General features: G+C 40.3%; 1 protein-coding gene across 3 annotated transcripts in view; it reads right to left on the bottom strand.

Moving 5' to 3' along the window:
- LOC122661471 (protein EXECUTER 1, chloroplastic) overlaps positions 1-23,459 on the bottom strand; it is a 39,788-nt gene that overhangs the window by 7,353 nt on the left and 8,976 nt on the right. Inside the window, exons 1-12 of one of the 3 annotated variants that reach the window (XM_043856867.1) lie at positions 18,639-19,182; positions 16,791-16,907; positions 16,649-16,714; positions 15,956-16,062; positions 8,885-8,966; positions 7,368-8,087; positions 7,159-7,282; positions 6,904-7,000; positions 6,795-6,864; positions 6,318-6,392; positions 6,102-6,194; positions 5,785-5,935 (exon numbers count right to left, since the gene is read on the bottom strand). In XM_043856867.1, coding sequence (XP_043712802.1) covers positions 5,843-5,935; positions 6,102-6,194; positions 6,318-6,392; positions 6,795-6,864; positions 6,904-7,000; positions 7,159-7,282; positions 7,368-8,087; positions 8,885-8,966; positions 15,956-16,062; positions 16,649-16,714; positions 16,791-16,907; positions 18,639-19,097 — 2,103 coding nt within the window. In that variant the 5' untranslated portion in view covers positions 19,098-19,182 and the 3' untranslated portion in view covers positions 5,785-5,842. Of the gene's footprint in view, positions 1-5,784; positions 5,936-6,101; positions 6,195-6,317; positions 6,393-6,794; positions 7,001-7,158; positions 7,283-7,367; positions 8,088-8,884; positions 8,967-15,955; positions 16,063-16,648; positions 16,715-16,790; positions 16,908-18,638; positions 19,183-23,459 lie in introns of those variants that run through there. The other 2 variants (XM_043856866.1, XM_043856868.1) reach the window with 2 other exon arrangements.

Here is a 23,459-nt window from a genome sequence, read left to right on the forward strand (position 1 = left end):
GCTAAGGAAGCAACTTTTCCTGACTTGATGTGGATAGGAACTTGAACAGTCTTTGCCGACCTCAACTTCTTCTTCTTCCACTACTCACCGGTCATCATTTTCTTTGGACGATGCGATGAACTCCATGGTAATTACAGGGTAAGGGTTTGGACTTTGGAGGATACCTCACATCATCCTCCGTGTTGTCCATTTCTGCAAAACCAAATACCAAGACTTGGAGAAATATACCTTAAATCATCCCCAGAAGATGTTCTGCTGGTGGACTAGTTGATACTGAGTAGAATGATTAGCAGAGACAAAGCTTGTCTGTTATCAGCTTCGTCATTGGCTCGTCCTCACTCAGCTGGTCCATTGTCAGCTTCACCATGGCCTAGTCTGACGCAGTTCTTGATTTTTCTTCTCTCAAATCCATCAAACCCATACTTCTGAGGCCACTACAGAGAAGGAAGAGAGAGCAGAGCAGTGCTTTGGGGCACAGGAAAGGAAGAAACAAAGAGTGGGGAGGATAATCAAGGGGGGCTCATGGTCTTCCAGGTTCAGTAGCAGCTTTTGGAGGATTGAAAAGGATAAGAAAGGGCACTACAGAGAAGGAAGAGAGAGAGCAGAGCAGTGTTTTTGGGCACAGGAAAGGAAGAAACAAAGAGGGGGGACGATGCTCATGGTCTTCCAGGTTCAGTAGCAGCTTTTGGAGGATTGGCGGAAGGAAGAAAGAGGGGGGACGATGCTCATGGTCTTCCAGGTTCAGTAGCAGCTTTTGGAGGATTGAAAAGGATAAGAAAGGGAAAGAGCTTCCAATCCAAGAAGAAAATGAGAGAGAGAGAGACCTCGACCACCGCCCACTTCCCCGCGGCGACACCACTGCTGCTGGCAAGCATTTCAGTCTCTCACTCCCCCCCGGCATTCTAGCATGAACCCTCAGCTAGGTACTGATGCAATCCGGGGTTTGGAAACCCGTCTCGGATCGCTTATGGGCCCACCCAATCAACAAGACTCCAGGTTTAAAAAGGCAATGGCAGTTTGGTAAACAACCAGAAATTTTATGAGCCAACTCGGTAGCTAAAGAGATGAATGGACAAAGAAGAATTAAATTTATCAGATTTGGAAATGTATGCAAAATATGGATAAACTAAAAATGAGAGACCTTATAGGGGTATAATAGGAAAAGAGAATAAAGGGTTGAAACTTGTGTCACAATACAAGGTTATCTTCAAGAATTCAACCTTCAGACTCAATTCAGAAAACCAGTGAGACCTAACCATGGTTGAGTGAGAGAACTCACTCCACACGAATCGGACTGATGTGGAAATTCAGGGGGAGGTCACACACCTGATTTTGCACTATTCTGCTACCATAAACCATTCAAAAACTTTCCAACTCTGTATTTGGTAATGTTGGATACAAATATATAGAAAAACAAAAAGAAATAAATTCCTATTCAAACTCTAAAAGCAAAATAGAATCCAAAACTAACTCGCCTCTCTCCTACAACTCTGACTCAAGCTCTAACTAAAACTCCAATAAAAAGATAAATAAAATTACAAAGAATTCCAAAAAATAAAAATCCCAAAATATCCCTACAGGACCAAAGACCCAACTTTGAATCCGGTTTCCCCATCTGACTCCTCAACGGGTTTGGGCCGGTCCAAGGAAGAGCTCCTGCATCAGGTACGGCCAGCATGAAGAGCACTGTCCCATTAGCTCTGAAAGATAGAGAGAAGCTGATGTTTGAACACGATAGAGGTTTACCGTAGCAACAGTTCCCTCATCTTCCTCTCAAAGTCGTACAGAGTTTGGTGGGCCTTTGAAGGGGGTGGAGTGCAGAAGACACCCAACCAACAGGGAAAACCTGACTTGTAGAGGGTGTCTGAGAACTTTCCCACCCCAGCCATCCAAACACCTCATTTCCCCACATTTTTAGGAAAGTCTGAACTTTCCCTCACTGTTCATTCTCACCCCACCAAAACCCCTCTATCCAAATGAGGTCTTACTTACCATCCAGAAGGGATTTAGAAGGTTATAAAATGACCAGGGATCTCCAGGTTGGGAGTAGAGCAGAGTTGTCAAGGCATCGCCGAGGCGTTCAGGCTCTTTCTTGGTTCCAAGGCGACGGCATGCCTTGTCTACAGTTCATGAGTTTATGTTGATTTATATTTATTGTTTTATTTTTTATAAATATGCTTATATTATATCCTAAGCCTTGTTTACTATATGTTGGTTTTCTCATTATGTCATTACTAGTATAATTATATCATATTGCATTGATATGACTTCTATGTTGCATATAAGCATAATTATATAAAATCATCATTATTTATTACGTAGAATCATAAACTGCATGCCTAGGTGGTGGCCTAGGCATCCCTCCAATGCCTTAGTTCACCTTGTCGCCGTGACAACTATGGACCAGAGATTGGTGAATAGCAATTACTAACAGGCCCAGCTGACAATTTGGTGGACCAGAATGAACTTGGACCAGGCTGACACAACATTAAATGACTGGGCAAGCAAGGCCAGACATGGTCTAGCACTTATGCTGGCTTACAGAAGTCCTGATGGGCTGTTCCAAGAATAGTGAACTCAAGAATCATGCCCCTCATCGGCTCATGTTACCACAGGACCTACCACATAAATAGGAAGCAAATTAAACCTCTAATCCAACAAGAAAAGAGTTTTCAAAAGTCAAAACAGAAAATCTGCATAGATACATTACATAAGAAGGATATATGACTCACACTGATGCAGATCTGAAGACCTACTCACGTAGGGCTTCTTTGGTATCACTTTTCATTTTCATTGTCTGACACATAAACGTTTTTACAAGTGTTTGGTACAATTTATGGACCCTATTTCTATTTACAAAACATCAAAATAATTGAAAACACCCCCAAAATGATAATGGACTCAAGAGTCCAATATGGATTATGACCAAAATCTGTTTTTCTTTCATTTTTTCGCTCTTTAATGACATGGGCTCATATGACCCAAATATGAGGGGTAAAATAGACATTTGACGTTAAAATAGAAAGGTAGGTCCTTTCTCCTTCTTCTTCTTCTTCAACGAGAACGAGAAAGACCATCAACCAACCAGATCAGATTTTGAGCCTGATAATCCGGTGGTGACGGAGGCGACACGTAGGGCGGTGGAGTCTCCTCGGGTAAGGGGCAGTGGCGCTCTCGGTAGAAATTCATGTCTCGGCTGAGTTGGCTGTTCCTCCTGGGATCCTCACAGAGCATGTGATCGACCGCCTCGGAAAGGCAAGCCTCGATGGTCTGCTGCTGCCCAGACTCAACCAAGGCTACCAGCTTCTGTCTTTGAGGAGGATCACCAGTAGAAAGCACAAGTGCCTGTCGTCCTGAAGCAGCAAGGGAGTCACCAAGTGGGGTAAATATGAGTATGAAGAAAACCAAAACGGCACCGAAGAAGGTAGCAGAGACCAGATCGAGAAGCCTCCACTGCCGAGCAATTCGCTTCGAAGGAGGCAAATTCAAGTGTCCCATCGTTGGAGATCAGATCGGTATCAGATACACATTGAGGTTGTTGTAGAATCAATGAATTCTTGCTGTATTTGAGAGTTGAGAGAGTGAGAGAGGGTGGAGGGTTTGTCCACATCAGCTGTTGTAAAAATTGGATCTGAGATGAACGGAATCCGATGGGACTTGGCAAATCTGATTAATGCGGTTTGTTCAAGAGGAAGAAGATAGGTGGTGAGAGAATTTCTTCACCCAAATGTTAAAAAATGTAAAAAAAATTATTTACACATAGGTAGTTACCAAACTTATTTTTCATTCTACAATCTATTATGTTATGTAGTTACCAAACAGTTTTTCATTTTTTATAAAAATGGATTTTAGTAATGATGTTTTGTAAATAGGCCAAAATGAAAATGAAAAGTGATACCAAAGAGGCCCGTAGGAAGAAGTCCAAGAAAGGGGGCCAAACCGTGGCCTAATTTGCTAATGCTTTGTTTTTGTTTTATTGCTTTCACACTTAAATTATTTCCATGTCTTTTAAGTCATTGTTTTGTTAATTGAACCACAGTCCAATTCTGGTTCAATTCAAGTTATTTTAATTCTAAGTTTGAAGTTAGCAATGCTTAGTAGCTTGGGTCCACACCACTTACACGCATGTGAGGTAGTTGTATCTTGTAAGTCAAGTCAGCTAGGGGGTTTCCTATTCCTAATCAGACTATGATTTGTTGGCCAACTGGCCTATTTAATAAAGCTATGCATGGGGGTCTCATTCTTACCTCACAATTTTAAAAACTGAAGCTTGCTTGCTGCTGTTTGTCTTCTGCAACTAGAAGATTGTCTTGTGATTGATCAAGGTTGAAGGGATTGGTGTGTGATCCAATTGACTTCTTGCAGTGACAAGCTCGGGTGGATTGTCTATTGTTATTGTTCAAGTTCTCTTGCTGATTTGCTGGTTTGGAAAACCTGTTCTCAGATCACAGCCATTACAAGTAAGCTTTGTTCTTGAATTTTCTGCAACTAGAACCTAGCTTTCTAGAAGAGCATATACAAGGGTATCTTCTAGATTAAGCAAAATAGCCATCCAATAATTCTGAAATTTCTGCCATACATTCATAGACCCTAGAACATAACTCGATTCAAATTTGAGCCTAGTCTGACAACTGGATTTGAATATAATTCTATTTTCCCTATTCTACCCCTACCTCCCTTAAACCTGCACTTTAGACCTTCCATAAACCATAACCGATTCTGTTTTCTTAACCTAATTAAGAGAGGAAATCAGATTACAAAATATCTGAAATCAATGATTTAATTTCATATTCCAAACCCCAAAACCAGTGTCCGAAATTACCATCATACCCTTTCTTATTGTCACTAGGAGTTGTTCATAACTTCAGTTTTACCCATCCGAATTGGCAAACTTTCAGCAGACCTTCCTTCCATTACATACTATACTCATCATCACTCGCAGCCCTATCTAACCACCTATTTCACTGTTATCTTAAATCTCCCTAATCTAAACCTATCCTTCGAATACTGATCTTGGTTTTGGCTACTGATTTGAATTATCAAACCAGTGGTACATTACACATCTAAGGCGAACTTTTATAAAGTTCACCCCAGCCAAGGGTGGACTAGACTTGCTGCATAAAAAGGAAGCAACTTAAACAACTGATTTAATAAGATAATAGTTTTCAAAACTGAAAATCAAATAGATAAAACTAACATAGAATTCAGCCCCGAGGTGAACCTATTCAAAGTTTACCTCTGCCACGCGGGTCAAAACGTGTCCATGTGGGTGCAGACTGCAGAGTGTGTTTGATTTCTATCTATTTATTCTACTCAATCCTATTTATTCAATGCTATTCTACATAACTCACATGCATTAATGCATATACAAGGATGATGTATAATGAACAAGATAACTGCTAACTGCATATGACAAAACTACCCAATCTCAGAAACATAACATCCACCAATTAAAAATTTACAATAAACACCCTAATAGAAAAGCAACCGGCATTACAGTCTAGGACTTATCTATTATTTATATACATCTTAATCTGAATGCAAATGCATAACAGTAACTGTGTCAGTGTGGTTGTAATACACCTCATGTCCATGCTAAACAACCACAAATACATGATAAGAAATTCGGTCATTTCCTGGAGACTAAACTATTAAAAAACTATTAATGGCTTCCAATTACTTGACAGAATTAAGGGGAACCATAATGCTTTAGAGAATACATAATCTTTGCATGTTTGGAATTAAAGATAAAGTTTGCATTACTCTTCAAGAAGAGTATCTTACCTAACAAAGTCTGAACTCTGTAGGAACATTCTAGTGACTCTATGTACAGAATAAGAATTTATTGCTGCAGCCTCAGTCGGTTAAAAAACACCAAGAAATGATATTCAGGAGCCCAATACACAAATCCAACAACAGGCCCTCCTTTAATGTACTGCACAGATCCAAGTGGCAAGCATCACAAACTCAATACATTAGGACCAAAACAAGATGGAAGGTACCTGAACTTTAGAACTGATACAATGTAAATGATGCAGATAAACACAGAAACAGTAGGAGGTTGAACTAGCAGGAAGGACGAGAAAAAAAAACACAAAAACCTTTCCATCAAGAATGACAAGTTCACCATCAACCCATCGAGGATTTCGGAACCCAGGTTCAGCAAGCCTGCCTTGTCCTCTATATCGAGCAATCTGAGAAACCAGTTGGATCATCATACCTCTTCAACTATGAAGGAGAAACCAAAGAAATACAAAGAATGAAAACAGGAAAAAGAAAAAGGGAGAGGGGATATCCTCCAGAAGACAACGTAATACCACTCCAAGTTCCTCAGGGATTATTCCTTTGTGAGGCAGCTGATATCGTTTGCCCACCTTCGCACGGAATGCTACCTGTCAAAACCACAGGAACTGCATTACACATTTGGGCAAGCATGAACAAAGAGAGCATCACAGATTCAAACATAACTTTCCTAGGGTCAACAGCACAAGAGCACCAAGTCCTTCAAATTGACCAATACTCAATGGCTTAAGAATCACATGATATTCCAGCGACGATAACAAAATGCTAACAGTTTCTTAAGCCAGTGAGTTTGGCCTTCCCGGTGTATTAACCTTTTGGCTTGGAAAGGGTAAAACACACTAACACATAACAGCTACTTCATCATAACATTAATAAGGGTAAAACACTAACACATAATAGCAACATGCTCCACCCACAGGTAAAGTGATAGTACATAAACAAATTCAAATCAAATGACATGTATGAACATGGAACGGAATAGACAGAAGTACCTGTCCAGCTGGAACATAAGGATCCCCAGTTAGCTTCAATGCTTCGACATACTCATAAAATTCAAGATTTGGAGGCTCCTGTGTCCCATCCTCACAAAGTTCAAGATTTAGAGGCTTCTGTGTCCCTTCCTCTTGCCACATACCAAATTTTCGCCTCAGATGAATGATTTCTGAGGAGTACAACCCATGTGCACCGATGTATAGCCCTACATAAAATTATGATTTAAATTAGTAGTAAATTTTGGTTTTAAAACCTCGGGAAAAAACCACGATAAAGAATTAGCGGATAAAAAAATAAATAAATAGACAATTATAACATATATCGTTCAACAACTAAAACGTCAAAAGGCTCCGATAAAATTACCACTGAGAGGATCAGAAGATGGAGGTATATCAATGCGATTGAAAAGTGTCGATCCAGACAAAGATTGGCGTTTTTGAGCTTGGCTAAGGGAAAGATTTAACAATTCCCCAACATCTTTCAGCACCTGCATAGTTATTAAAAATATAATATCATGATTTCAAATGATAAATCACAGATAAAATACAACTGCTTAACAGGCAAAAACCAACCTTCATGGGTATCTTCTCCCTAGCAATGATAAACTTTGCAAGATCAGACATAACATGGTCAATGCTACGTGGACCTCGAAGCCTAGTGCTTTTAGCCGTTGAAGTATGCCCTTTACCACCAGCTTCCATCTTACTGCCATCTTCCTCTATAGAAAATGTAAATGATGAGTTGCTTGTCCTCTCCAGCCTAGCTGGCACTCTAAGTTTGTCCTTGGGGGGAATGTTGCTTGAAGGTTTTTGTACAAGACCACTAATTAAAACTTTCACTGCCATTTCACTTCCCTCCTCAGTACTATCAACAATTCCACCAGTAGTATCAGCTTCAACCTCATCTTTATGTTGGTCAGTCTCAGCGTTATCTTCATCTTCTGTTTCCACACTTTCTAATTCCATATCTTTTTCTTCATCCTCTTCCTCCATAATATCTTCTATCACCTTAGAGATTAGATCCCTATCTAACTTCCCTGGTGCTGTTACTTTCACGACTTTGACCTTCACACCAGGAATCATATCCCGCAAAATGTTCAGTTCATCAGCCATATCAGAATCATCGTCCCTTTCCTCTTCATCTTCTGTATCTTCACTACTTGTAGAAGATAATTTACTTTCCCCCTCTGTTGCATCATTTAGTGGATTTACGATATTACTAGAATCAGATGAACCAAATAGTTTTGTTAAAGACCCTCCTGAATTTCCTCTGTCTTGCTTTAAGTATACTGCCTGAAACACATGCAACTCCCTTCAAACAATAGAACACTATAATATACCACTAATTTATTACAGTTTTATGGTAAAAGTAAAATCTGCATAGATACAGTCATATACAGTGTATCGAATTTCCAAATTGGAAAATCCTATAAGTACTAATGTGGACCAAATGGTCGAATTATCCAGGTCAGATGGTCCACCAGAGAAATGGACGGCTTGGATGGCACTGTTAACAAGACCATAGCCAGGTTACAGTCCAACATGTCTGGTCCAGGCTTGTTTCAACATTTAAAGGTTAAAATAGAACCAACTCCTACAAAAGGATAAAGAGGAAAACAAGAAAAAAACTAATTTGGAAGCACAAAGGTTTCAAGCATTATAAACAGAACACTGGTAAAAGTTCAGGTCTAAACTTTTGGCCATCTGCTATCACCAATACTTAAAATCCAGCATTGACAGCGACAAGGACAAAAATTTTCTCAGATACACATATAAAGGACAAGCACTTGACAATCAGGAAACAAAATATAAGTACCATTGTTTTCTTCTGTTTGTTTTTCTCGGTTATCATTGAACAAAAAAAAAGAAAAAGGCTAACACAAAAAAAAAAGAGACAATCATTTTAGTCTCCGTTACCATGAAAATTTTGCTGCCCATAACATAAGTAGTTAAACATATCCAAAAGCATACACATCAGTCGCTGCATATCCAAGGTCATATAAATAATATACATTTATTTTTCCGACTGACAAAGACTTAACTTATGCAGCATACCATAAAATAGAACTTGCATAATTCGTTGTACATACCTGTTGTTTAAATTCACCTTTATCATTCATGGTAAGAAAAACCTCAAACAGGGGAACACCAGCTGTAGCTGTAGCGAGCTGCCTGATAAAAGAGCATCGTAATCTAAATTAATGGACTTTTCAACACAAAGATTAACAGTACAGATAGCAAGCAGGTTGCACAGAATAAGAGATAATGTTAGAAGTCGGAAATTTGTCAGTGATCAAGAATTCGTGTGTACTAGGGGAGGCAACCGAGCAGCAAGAGCTAACATGTCAGGAGGAATGGACTCAACCCAGAACGACCAATTATTAGATTGGCTGGAGGGGGGGTCAATCCAAATCCAACCCATTATTATCAGGTGGATTCGGTCTGGAATCTCAGGACCTTCTCTCCCTCTCCCCCCCCCCCCTCCCGGACCCCAATTTCTCCCCCTCCCGGACCCCAATTTCTTTCATGGAACCTCAAAAAAGGTAGCAATGACAAACTAGTTAGAATTTTAAAAACCATAATAATCAGGCGGGATGGGGGGCAATGGCCCGTCAGGTATGGGCCCCTATGACCGAACCCAGCCCATTTAACAATTGAGCTGTTGGATGGACTGAACCTTATAATAGCCAGTTTATTATTTAGACAGGTTCGACAGGTTAGGTGAACTGGCCATAAATTGCCACCCCTATTGTGTACAGAGTGAAACAACAGAATAATGTTCCCAACATGGTTATTATTTTAAGAAGAATAGTAGGACAAGGAATATAGGAGCAATTCCTCTATTGGAAGCATAAATGCACAGTTTTCCTTTGGGCTCCATCGATATCAAAAACCCTGCTTCAACAAAGTGGCTATTCCATATTTAGCTCCCTTGCATTACTGTGGATTTTAAACAGGACCGCAATTCACCATTCTTTAGAAGTTTCTCTCTTACATCATTTCAATCTTCAGGTGCATGTTGTTTGCCAGTTCCAGACATGAACCCCAACTGAAATCCTGTTGATGTATACATTGATGCTGCCCTTCCCTAACAGTTCGAGCTTTTAGGTGAAACGGTAGAGAACACAGTATCAGAGCAGGGAGGTCAAGTGTTCGACTCCTGGGAAATGCATCAGAAGAGCTCTCCCGATATTTCTTCTCCCTCGGTGCCACGTGAGCTCCGTGTGCAAGGACCATGGGATCTTGGCCTGCAAGTGCAGGGGAGTGTTGATATATACATTGATACTGCCCTTCCCTACCAGTTTGAGCTTTTAGGTGAAATGGTACTGACCAAATCTCAATCATCCCCATCAATTGCAAGTTAATTGAAAACAATCGAATATGAATTTTCTTTCTGTACGAGAGCTTACCTACCTAAATTGGATATGTGGTTCAATTTTTTCTCTCCGGCTGCCCTTGAAAATTGATATCCACAAAGCTTTTGACTCCATCAGATGGGACTTTATCTCCAAGATCCTGCTGAATATGTCCTCCCCTACCATTGTTGTCGACTGGATCGATTCTTGTATCTCCTCCCCCCGTTTCTCGGTCCTTGTAATGAGAGTCCTGCTAGTTACTTCCCCTCCTCTGTGCGTATCTGCCAAGGCTTTCCCCTCTCCCCCTCCCTTTTCTCCCTTGCCTTTGAGCTTGATGCAGGTTCATCATAGAAATTGGCTTATTTCTTTAGAAATAGGCCTAAGGTTGGGATATATATATGTTGGGCCTTTGATCCCAAGGGTTTTCTATGTAATAGGCCACTTTAATGAGCCTAAACTAGGGGTATATAGGTTGCATACGGGATTAGCCCAATACTTAGTTTATTTTTATGTTTTTAATTGAACCGGTTCAAATTGGTTGCATCCAATTGGTTCAATTTAAGTGATCATGTGACTTGGTTAAGTGGTCATGTGATGTAAGTTGGGCTAGATTAGGACTATAAGTCCAGCCATGTTTTGAGTCTATTTCCTTTAGTATTTCAGTTTCCTAGTCAGTTTAAGTTACCTAATAGGTTAGAGATAGGGTTAGGCCTTTCCTTTTTAGTGTCTAAGTCTATTTTTGAGTCTTTTATATAAGTTTGTAAGGGAGGCCAGCATTGAATACGAATTTGATTAATGAAAAGCTTTTGTTTGCTGCCATTGCTGCTGCCCTGCTCTGTTGAGTGTTGCTCCTTGTGAGTTTGCAACCTTGTGGTTCTATCAAGGTGGAAAGGGACTGGTGGAATCCGGTTGACTCCTTACGCCGTGACGGCTGGGAGGATCTTCTTCAATTCGAAGGTGGTTCTATCCTTCAAATTGGTTCAAGCTGCTGCCAGTGGAATCTTCAGTAAGTTTGACACCCAATTTCTTCTTCTAACCCTCTACTCCCCTCCCCAATTGATCCCTCTTTATTTTTGCTTGAATTCCATTAAACCCTAATTCCATTAAACTCTAGATCTTGCTACTCAGCCATATTTGTCCATCAAAACCCTAATCCCCTCATCCTTCATTAATTTCCCCAAAACCCATAGTCGATCCTGACTTACTACCCAGTTTTACAGAATTTTCAAAACACTTAAAACTCTATAATACCTACATTATTAGAGTCCTATAAACCTGCCTAGCCATACCCCCTAAGCCCCCCCTTCCATTATCCTAACCTAAGCCCTAGATTTGACCTAAAACTACAATTCTGTCCTACTGAAACTGCAGAACCAACAGCCCCTTAGTTCCTTGTTATTGGTCCTGGTTTAATTGGCTTCTAGTAGGGCTTTACCCTATCTAGAACTACATTAGAACTCCTCCCCCGTAGCATCCAATCCAAAATCGACCAGTTCCTCATCTCCCCCAGCCCTAAATGCAAAGCCCTAAAGCTTACCCACCATGCTTTTGATGATGATCTCATGATCTTCTCTAAGATCGACCCCTCCTCCATCTTGTCCATCTTGTCCATCTTGTCCTCCTTGCACCTCTTTGAGAGTCATCGGGTCTCCGAATCAATCTCCTCAAACACCTCTTCCTTGTCGAGGTCTCTGATTCATCCAAGCTTCCCTCCTTGAGTTGACTAGCTTCTCTTTTGGCCGGCTCCCTATCAAATATTTGGGGCTTCCCTTGATTCTCGCCAAATTGTCGAACCATCCCCTATGCTTGACTCGATCCGTAAAAGGCTCCAACTCTGGAAGGGGAAACTCCTCTCCTACTGGCCGTCTCGAATTGATCAAATCAGTCCTCCAATCCTCTTATATTTATTGTTGCGGTGTCTTTGGGCTACCCAAATCTACTATCAAGGCTTTAGAATTCTCGCATGTGTGCTTTCCTTTGGAAAGGGGCTGACTCCTCCAAATTCCTCCATCCTCTCAGTTGGGCTACCATTTGCCTCCCAAAAAATGAAGGTGGCCTTGGCTTGAGAAGAATAAAAAACTCCAACTCTGTGGGTATTCTCAAGCTAATCTGGAAAATTGTGTCCAAGCAAGGTCAAGTGGATCTACTCGAGTCTCCTAACCATGATCCCCTTTGGAGTGATTCCCCGCCCTCTGATGCTTCTTGGTTGTGGCGTAAAATCTACTCCCTCACACCCATTGCTTTAAGGGCAATCTCCTCCAAAATTGTGGATGGAGCCTCCAATTCTCTATGGCTTGACAACTGGCACCCAATGGGTGTTCCCATGTTGTTGTGGGTGCCAGGACCATCTATTCCTCCAACATCCCTAAGTTCTCCCTAGTATCCTCCATCATTTCCCAAGGTGCTTGGTCCCCACCCCCTCCTCTCCCCCTTTAGCCCCATAGTTATCAAGGCGTCCAGGCTCCTTGATCGCCTTGAACGCCTAGGCAGGCGCCTTGTCGGCTTGATGGTGTCGCCTTTCTTTTGGACCCCTCTAAAACACCATGATTGCCTTGCCGCCTTGATAACTATACCTAGCCCTTTCCCCTATTCGGTCCACTCTCACCCCCCCCCCTTCTCCTAGTCAGGTCTCCCTCTTCTTCATATTCAGTATTGTGGCTTCATTCCCCCAATGGCCTCTTCAGTGCCTTCTCCGCTTGGAACTTCTAGAGACCCAGAGCCTCTCTCGTCCCATGGTGCAAGATTGTTTGGTTTAAAGGCTACATCCCCCACCATAGCTTTACAGTATGGAGAACCCTCTCTCTACCTCCCCACCCAAGCCTTCCTCCTCCATAGACACATTCATGTGTCCCCTTCTTGTGTCCTTTGCTGGAATGGCCTTGAAGACATTGACCACCTATTTTTCTCCTGCCCCTTCTTGGCCTCTATTTGGAAAAGGGTTTTAGGCAGTTGTTGGCCCCATCAGAGGAGAATCCTTCCCTTCTTTAGGAAATGGCTTTGGGTTCATATGACCTTCTCAAGGAACTCAATTTGTGACATTGCGGGGAAGCTCGCTTTCAATGCCACTATTTCTTACATTTGGATGGAGCGCAATCTTTGAAGACGGACCTCCAACTCTCGTTCCTTTGACAATATTTGGAAAGCCATCTCTTTTGACGTTAGCTCCAAGCTTTCTGTTTTACCTCATTGTAATATTCTTGATACCCCATGGAATAAGCTTATTGTTATCTCCTGGGGTTTAACGGAGTCCTTGATTCAGCCTCTCCCCCTCTCCTAGGAGTAAGCTGTGTCTTGGCTCTTTCTTTCTCCCTCTTGTATATTCCCCCCCCCCCCCGCTTTGGTGCTTTTGGTGATGAATTATTTATTCACCCAAAAAAATATAGGGCTTTTTTTCATCTTTTACTCTGGGGTATATTTCCCACCTACAAAGGACTCAATATCCACCAACGGAATGGCTCAGAACTGTAACCGGTGGCTTAGTTTATTCAAATTTCTCAAACCTAGAAAGAGCTAACAATTTCTAGTTTCAGCAATATGAAGACATTTAGACATAGCATTTACAATAAAATACCAGAAGTTTTACCAGTCTGTAAGGTGTCTAGGTGGCTGCTGACTACCGAACAGGCTACCAATTTTAACCCCTACCTTTAAATGTATAGGACCTCACAAGTTTCAGAACAAAATAGAAATCCTTTTTGTCTCCCCCTCCTATCCCACAAAAATTATGAGCCTATTAAGTAGCACAGATGAAGAAGAGAAGGATGGATGAATTGAGTTGGATATGGAGTCTATGTCTAACATAAGTACATAACAAAAATTTATCAAGCTGCTCTGCAACTTTGTTTCCTCCTTTGGAGAATTGATCAAGGCTGGTGAGATTGGTGTTTGATCCAATCCACACCTTGCGGTGTGAAGCCCGGGTGATTCTTTGAAGATCTCCTTCAAGTTCTAGTTCAAGACTCAATTTTTATTCAAGTTTCAACTTCAAACAAGCTGCTGCTAAGGCTTCTCAGAAACAACAGTGAGTTACAAGCATCCCTCATCCCCACTATTCTTCTCCTAATCCTCTCACATCCCAGCCCTAACAATCCTCCTTTTTATTTTCACTATTTCCAACATCAAAAACCTGTCCAGACCTAACCAGTCATCCATGAAACCCCAAAATTGGAGCACATAACCCCCTGCCCCTAAAGAAGACTCGATCCAAAGCCCAGCCTTCATCTCCCACTAAAATCCTGCCAAAACCCTACCACCATTATTCCCCAAGAACCTAATTTCTGTCCAGCAAATTCTGACCATCAAAAACTCTCCATATTCTGACCAAGTGCCCCTTTTCCTCTTAGGGAACCTCGATCCAAACCCCTGCCCAAGGAGACCATCCTAAACCCTAGATCCCCTAATATTCCACTAATTCAAAACCCTAAACCTAAGTTGCTGCCAAACCAAGTTTACACTCTTAGTCCTATCAAAACTTAATGTAACCTTCATTGATAGACTCCCCTACCTCAACTTGACATAACTCACACATCATACCCTAACCTTAATTTCACCAAAAACACCTATTTTTGCCTAGCCGAGTTAGTGTTCATAGCAGATCCTGGTTTATTGGCTTCTAGTTGGTTTCCTACCAATCTAGGACTAAATTACCTTGTAACAAGTACAGCTTTAAATAGAGCTGAATAGAGAGAAAGGATCCATGTAGCCTACCCCATTTAGTTGGGATAAGGCTGAGTGAGTTGAGTTACCATACTCAATCTGAAGTTCCCTCAGGCGTGAAAAAATGCTATAATGTCTACATTTTCATACTCTCTTTTTTCCCTCCCAAGGTTTTGGGTTCAATTTAATTTAAGGGGGAGTGTTCTCTGTGGGAGAGCGTGGCCCTTACCCCCCCCCCCACTGTGTTTGGGTGTGGGCAGTACACTCCCCCACAGAAAACTTTTCTCCTTAATTTAATTACCAAAACATAGATGTACTTCTTTCATAGACCTTTTAATAAGCAAACTACTTTTCAATGTCTTCTTTTTCAGGTGGAAATCAATCCTTTTTTTCTGAATCCAGCCTCCGAAAAGAAAACAGATCCAGTTACAGAAAACTAAGCTATGCAAGTAGAGTTTATATCTTAAAATATCAAGACTCAGATTCTTAACATTTAATAACAATAAAAGAAGCCAAATCATTTGCCTTTGAGCCATCATGTAAACAGGGAAAGTTTAAAAAGTCATATAATCTCCTTCACAGGTTCTTTAATTTACTTTGATGAGCCTTGATTCTTTTGAGCTCCCATTATAAAGACTATTCATGCCAAGGTGAGATTTCCACACACACACACACCGCCCCCCCCCCCCCCAAATATTTTATCCTCTTACTTAGCAAAGTGAACCCAAGTGGTCACAGTTTAGGGAAGCGTCGGGCTCATATCAACTTCAAAGTTTGATCAAGAAAGAAGTTTGGAGGTCCAATGATTCAATTGCGCCAGCTGTTACGTTATCAGCAAGTTATCTGAAAAATATTTAACTTTGAAGAAGTATCTCCTTTTAGAGTGTTAGTGGAATATCTATTGCTGCAATTAACCTATCCTAACCTTATTACAGCACTTGCATCCATATGATTCACATGAATTAAGGCTTGAATTCTGACTCTTCTAAGTTGAGCTTCGCTTGCTCCCAAAACCCAATACAGCCCAAGTTGCAGCCCTACTCCTACTCATTTTCTCCCGGATAAGTGCTAGCAACATAAGCCAGTTCACTACTCTGAGAATATAGTAGCTTCTTCAAATGAAACCCATAAGCATGTGAGAGATCTTACCGAGGACTGTAACTTCTTGCTACATATTTTCCATGCTCTGTTGTTATGCGAATAATCCGACCATAAGTATCATCTGGATCTTTTGAAATACCAACCCACCATCCCGTCTACAAGCATATCAACAGAAAAATTAAGGGGGGGTGGAGGAAGTGGGATAGTAGAACACTAAAAAAAAGTTTTATCACTTTTCATTGTTAAAATTTCAAACACCAGCATGAAATGCTAATTCTACTTGGCAAAATTGTGTTTCTAAGGAAGCAAATTAACAATCCAAATTACTGAACATTTAACCAGGTAACAAAGTGGTGGTGAACTCATATGATTAAGCTCATTAGATAATTCATATGCTACATCTCACAATTAAGATGTCCACAACTTTACTAATGGTAGTCCACAACCACAAAGCCAATAAATGATAAAACACAGGGCATAGTTTCCAAAGAAGACAGTTTTTGCTAGAAAGATTCTGTTGGGTCAAGATGTCAAAAATAGAATAGCAGACTCGCATCAGCTGTCCCAATCTAAATGTGAATAGATCAACGAAAGTCGTAACAACCCTAGCATAAGGAAGCCTTGGTATTGGAGAAAAATGTGAATACGTTTCAAAAAATTATCAAATCCCTAACTGTGAGGAGTGATAAGCTTTGTGGAGTACATGGGGGGGAACACATAAAACATCTCAAATCTACTCACCAGTCCAGCACCAGCGTGATCTCGAAAGAAAGCTGCATCACGGTAACGCTCTTCCTCTATTGCCCTCTGCAGTTTGCGAAAAAAATATATCCTCAAACTAGGCTAGTGCAGAGAAATGGGAAACAGAATAGAAGCTGCCTACCTTGAAATGGGAAATCACTGTGCCCACAGTGTCTTTCGTCGCTGCAGCTGCAATGGCCACTTTGAGCTTAGCAGCTTCTTCGTAATCTTCTATATAAACAGCATCACCTAACTGCGACTGTTCATATTAAATTTTACAAAAAGAGGATCAGTTTTAACAAAAAATTTAATTTAAATAAAAAAAGCCAGAGAATGTAACTCAAGAAGTTCAGTTGAACCAAACATAGTTTTTGAAGAGACTGATTGACAACTGTACACTAAGGTTAACTTACACAGAAACAAAAGCCTGGTGTAAAGCAAATGAGGATTATAACACCAAGCAAGGAACAGTTAATCAGAGCTCTCCCTATGAGTGTGTTCTCTTCCCAAGTCCATTGTCCAACACGTCTCTAACAGAAAGGCTTCAAGAAGATGAAGTGTGCCTATCAACTAGTTCAGAAAATAATAAGCTCTATTATGGTTAAGTTCTGGAGGGTGGGCTTTGGTGCAACGGTAAAGGTTGCTCCATTGTGACCAAGTGGTCACGGGTTTGAGTCTGGAAACAGCCTCTTTGCAAAAGCAGGGGTAAGGCTGCGTACATTGTGACCCTCCCCAGACCCTGCAGTGGCGGGAGCCTCTTGCACTGGGTACGCCCTTTTTTTATGGTTAAGGTCTCTTAAAAGCAACTTCAGGGAGTAAAAAATACGAGAGAATTAGCATTTTCCTTTTCTTATGACCAGTAGAATAGTAAAAAGTTGTGATGTCCAAAAAAGTTTACATAAAACGCCAATTAAGACCTCAGATTTCCTAATGGCCTTCTTCTATACCTCAAATGTTGAACCTAGTACTCATTCTTAAATGCGAGATGACATTATAGGAATTAAGATTAGAGGGACCATACGTTGAGAGGCTCAATTAGAACATGGCTTTCTTGAATGATTGCTTAAGAGGTTGGCAAGAAAAAGGTTATTCCACTAATTTTCTATTTACAGCACCCTCGTTGTTTCAGCAACTTGGATCAGAGAATAGCAAAAAGATACAAGGGCAGGATATGATGTCCTGCAGAGTATAGGTCCTAAAACCTAAGGCTAGAAGATATAGGGCTTATTCACAAAGTTTTAGGGCTGAAATTATGGGTGATCAAACACGGTGACTATCACAGTGGGTGTTTGATTCAATAGTTGTATAGTTGAAGCAGACAGCTGCGGGGTTGTTTCTTTAAGTAAAGTTGGATTCAAACAATTGATAAAGCTGATTAATAGCCTTCAAAATAAAATGGGTCCATATAAGAGATTTCTCATGAGACCTTTTGGTGAAAGAGAATGATGTTTTCTTTATAATGTTTTCCACAAAAAAGAGAGACGTTTACTGTGGAGGAACAAACGGGATTTCACTGGCTGAGGGAAAAAAGGACTGCCAAGTGTGTAAGGCTAACTAATCTTAGGCTTGGGTGAATGCCCGATAGGAAGTTCACAACTGTAATCCTTGTTATCTTCTCATACATTAGTGAGGCCAAATTTCATCCCATGGTCTGGACTTGGGCTGGAAGCCATTCCATTTAAACTTTCTATGTGACTGAGTAGGTTGCTCTTCATATTTATGTGCCTTTATATTGCATTACTGTGATAATTTTGAGCTCTGGCGTTCTGAATTAGTAAGCAGCAATGCAGATTGATGGTGGGGAAATCACTCATCTTTACCCTCTTGTATTTATATCTTTTTTTTTTTAGATTAATCATTCTGTTTGCTTGGTTGTCAATGAAACATACTCATGCCAGAAGAAACAACAAAACAAACCCCTTCCCAAATCCCAACTTTAATACTCAAAACGACATTGAAGAAACGTAGCAGGATTGAAAAAAGAAAGTACCTCCAATATGGAAACAATCCGCTCCTGCTCTTCGACATCGCCAAAGTGCTTAGTCCAACGATCCCAGTCCCAATCTTCAACCGCGTTATTTTTCTCCCTCTCCGCCACATCGACGCTCGAGCCATTCCTCGACTGGTTCCCGTAGGATTTCCTGTAATCATCGATCATTTTAAGGGCAGTTTTTATAACTTCCTGCATAGCAGAAAGCCATCTCCGGTTCTCATAAGCGTCGGACGGGGATGGAGAATCTGAACGGTTCTGACAGCGACAAACTGCAGAGTTTGAAGCCCTGGGAATGGAATGAAAGGTCGCATGATATGCAGAGGATTTCTTCAAAGGTAAGGAATGCCGGAAGGACGATGATGAGACCGTGGATTTAGAGTTTGTGAAGGAAAATTTACGGGAGTTATTATCAGCACAAGTGGATGAAGGGAAAGGAGGAGTAGATATGGAAGCCATGAGAGAGAGACAGAGGGAGCGAGAGAAAGAGAGACAGATAGAGAGCTATTCTATTTATGGGATTAAATTAAACTAGTGGATGCAGTTGTGGAGACCGAGTGGGTGGAGAGAAACCATAGGGTGCACGGACTGTGATTCTGTGAGAGGATTATGCCTAATGGTAACGAGTAGCGAATAGCCATACTCCAGGCTTACGTGGCATGTGGGCAGGTGTGCTAGAGTCATTCCTCTCTTGAAACACTTTCAATTTGTTACCCAAAAAACAAAACACTTTCAATAAATTTTCTTATCTCATCTTCAAAAGTATTTTTAATGTAATTTTTCAATGTATTTAATGTATTTTTTCAATAAGAGTAAACGTGTTGGGTTCCTTTGTAGTGTTACAGGGAGTGTAGTGCACATCCAACGGTCCGTAGTATTTGGGCACATAGCCTAACATCCTTATGTTTGACTGCGTGCCCAAGCACTATGGACCATCGGTTGGTGCGCTACACTCCCTGTCGTGCTACAGAGGACCCAATTCCAGAGTAAACGGGACGGTATGAAATGTTGCCTTAAATGGTTTTCAATTTTTTGAAATCTACATTATTGAAATAAATAATATTTACAAATAAATTAATAGATAAAAAATAAAACTACAAACCTATTGACACTTGAGGGGTATGTGTGAAATGACTGGCACACCCCCTAAAAAGGCAAACAGGACCAAGGGTGTGTTGGTTATTTTGCGCACGATTTATGTCTAGGTGCAGATACACATCGCGTTAAGCGATCGATTACCGTTCTTTGTCCTCAAATGAAATCCCTAAATTACCCATTTCAATATGTTCCTCCCATCGTGGCCACTCCCTTCTCCAATAAATCTAGGGTTCATTTTAGCCAAAAGTGACCTAGGATCAAGCCCACCATCACCCACCCCTTTATTATTAGTATCAGCATTTATGTTAGTCGCAATTAATATTGATACATATTGGTTGAATTGGGCCATATTGGGTGGATACAAGATTTTTTTAAAAAAATCCACTTTAGCCACCTTATGGACATGTAGAGTGCTATCAACCATTATGATATCGATAATCAAAACAATGTCGAAGCTTCTCTTTTGGGCAATGGGAGTGACTATAGGATTTGGGTCCTCTGTAGCGTGACAGGGAGTGTATCGCACCATCCGACAGTCCGCAGTGCTTGGGCTATGTACTCAAGCACTAAGGGCCGTTGGATGTGCGTTATACTCCCTATCGCGCTATAGAGGAGCCCAATGCATTAGTATATTGTATCTTGATGTGGAATACGATGAAGAGGAGAAACAACTCATGACTATATGGGGAGATGCGGAGGGCGCACGAGAAGAGAGTGTTGCAAGAGGGATTGATTGCAAAACCTAATTTAAGAATTTTAAATTACCTAGAAATAAAGAAAAGTGAAAGTTAACTTTTAGGGAATGAGAAAAAAAAAAAAATTTTACAGCAAGAGAATTTAAGCAAATATAGTCATAGTAAGAGAGTGATAGAAATTTCCCTTTGTTTTTACGAGAAGCAACTCATGACCATATGGGAGATGCAGAGGGCACGCGAGAAGAGAGTGTTGCAAGAGGGACTGATTTCAAAGCCTAATTTAAGAATTTTAAATTACTCAGAAATAAAGAAAAGTGAAAGTTAACTTCTAGGGAACGAGAAGAAAGAAAAATTTGTAACAAGAGAGTTTGAGCAAATATAATCATAGCATGAGAGTGATAGAAATTTCCCTTTGTTTTTACGAGAAGCAACTCATGACCATATGGGGGATACAGAGGGCACGCGAGAAAGAGCGTGTTGCAAGAGGGACTGATTTCAAAACATAATTTAAGAATTTTGAATTACGTAGAAAGAAAAAAGTGAAAGGGTTCACTGGTTCACTGGTTCACTTTTAGTGAATCATAAAAAAAAAAGTTTGGAAAAAGAGAGTTTGAGCAAATATAGTCATAGTAGAAGAGAGTGATACAAATTTCCCTTTCTTTTTACAATAATATAGGTTGGACTCGGTCCGACCGCTTAGCATTGAGAAAAAAAATGCACGGTCACGTTTTTAAAGGAATATTCCAGGTGTCAACATGGGCTGGGCAAGTAGGGATGCAACCGAGGCAGGTGATCAGGGTTCTTGTCCAGCTCGTGATCCTCACTCCTCAGCTCAATCCCGGCCCAGCCCAGCCCAGCCCATCCAAGCTTGGACCACCTAACTTTTTAACATATTTCATGTTGAAATTACATTGTATTACCTTTATTTTCTTAAGTACCTGTATCTAATATACCAAGTCAAAAGTCCACAGTGAAAACCAATATTCCTAATTGGGCCTGAAGTCTCAACCCAGATCTGGGCCTAGAGTTTCCAATCTTAACCCAGCCCATGGGCTGAAAAGCTCTACCGAAGCCTGGAATTTAACAAGTATAACTAAAAACTTGCTCTCTTTGCCTGTTGGAAAACCCAAGAAATACCCCTTGGGAGTCCAATTCACAACTTCAAGGCATTAGGTAGAGATAGCCCCCCGAGTATATTAAGAGATGTTCAAAGTCTCAGATAATCGATGTAGAACTATATCTTTATTATCTTCTATGGAATATTTGGAAGGAGAGGAACTACTTTTTTTTTTTGGGTAGAAAAACTACTTTCCTTTTTTATGGGCACCGGCAAAATCCCAAAACTACGCTACAACAGGCACATAGTTTCAAGAATTGGAATCAGATCGGCCGATCCTAATTCTCACTGTTCCAAAGTAGCCAATTCCAATGTGTTTCTAGGGTTCAGACAGATTCTGGATGAATCAGAATTGGAATCGATTGGACCCTGAGAAAAAATCTCATACGGCAAAGTTTAGTGTAGTCATGAAGGAGTCGTTTTTTATGGGCTTGGGCCCCTTGGCTGCTTGGTTGGGATTGTAGGAATAACCAACGGCTTGAGATCGGAAAAAAAAATGTAAAAATACAAAAAATTTTAAAAAAATAATAAAAAAGGATATTTACCCAAAAAAATAGGCAAGAGATCTTTACTTGGTCGCATGGTCTCTACATAAGCGTTTGAGCCAATGGGGGAGTATGCCTGGGTATCTACCTAGGGGCGGAGGTGTCATTTCACGGTACCCTGTGAAAGGGTGTAGAAAACACCACCAAATAAAGATCTTTTTCCTAAAAAAAACATAAGACCGATTGTGAAATATTAAACAACATGCAACAAATATTGCAATAAATTTATTTTTTTTTTATGTAAAGAACCACTCAAAACTGTACTTCCCTTAAATTTTTTTTTAGGATCAAATTTGTATTTTGGGAGATTTGGGATTTTGCGGGGTGGGGAGTGAGAAGATACTCAAAATCGCAAAATCACTATATAACAGCCGCAATTCTATTATTGTGAAGGAGGAAGCCTCTGTGCTGGTTTTTAGGTAGGTACCCTGAAATCGGGGAATAACATGTTTTTAGGTAGACAACGTGATTCGTGAAATCAGTTTGGTACCCACGGGTTTTTGAGTTAGGTAGCAGGCGATGTCCCATTACAAAGTGGATACCTGACCCGATCCATGCAACCGCATTGGTATTGGTCAGGTATCGGGATCGGGGGATAGCAATACCAATATGGATTGCCCGATACGGGAAATTCAATACCGATGCCTCAAACCATGATTGACATCCCTTGATGTATCAAATAATTTTTAGTCTTACTTTATTTGTCCTTGTAGTATAACACATTTCTCTTTTTATTTGAATTTTTCTTCACCCACGAGGGGTTCGGATGGTATCCATATGGTATCACACAAATGTGAGGGAGAATTCTCAAACATTCGTAAATATGGTACAAGTATTTATAGTCAATGATGGTTGTACGATTTCTTAATCGCAATGTGAGGACAACTTTTTTTTTTCTATAAAATAAAATTTTAAATTATGATGAAAATCACTTTTCATCCATAACTTAAATAACTTTTAAGAATAAAACAAGGAGCAATTGAAAGAAAGTTATATGATTTAAATACATCTTAGAGAATAGAGATGTCATTAGACAGTCATTTTTCATTATTTTTTTTCTCAACATTTTCAAACTGAATTAAGTTGAAGGCAAGCATACCTGACTTATGTAATATGCTTAAGGAAATGGGGAGATAGAATGCCCGTTTTATTGATGAAGCAAACCTGCAAACTATAACTGCCAGGCAGTAACATATTTGATGTTTAAATTTTCACCTTAGGGCTATTTTGGTATGATTTCTATTCCAATTTAATGGGTCATAAATTGAAATTATGGTGTTTGCTATGCTTTTTCATCTTATTTATTAGAAACTGAAATCAATTTTATTGAAATAGTGAAGCAAATAAGGCCTTGTGTCAACTTTCA

The sequence above is a fragment of the Telopea speciosissima genome, chromosome 5 (assembly GCF_018873765.1).
Source record: "Telopea speciosissima isolate NSW1024214 ecotype Mountain lineage chromosome 5, Tspe_v1, whole genome shotgun sequence".
Classification (NCBI taxonomy): domain Eukaryota; kingdom Viridiplantae; phylum Streptophyta; class Magnoliopsida; order Proteales; family Proteaceae; genus Telopea; species Telopea speciosissima.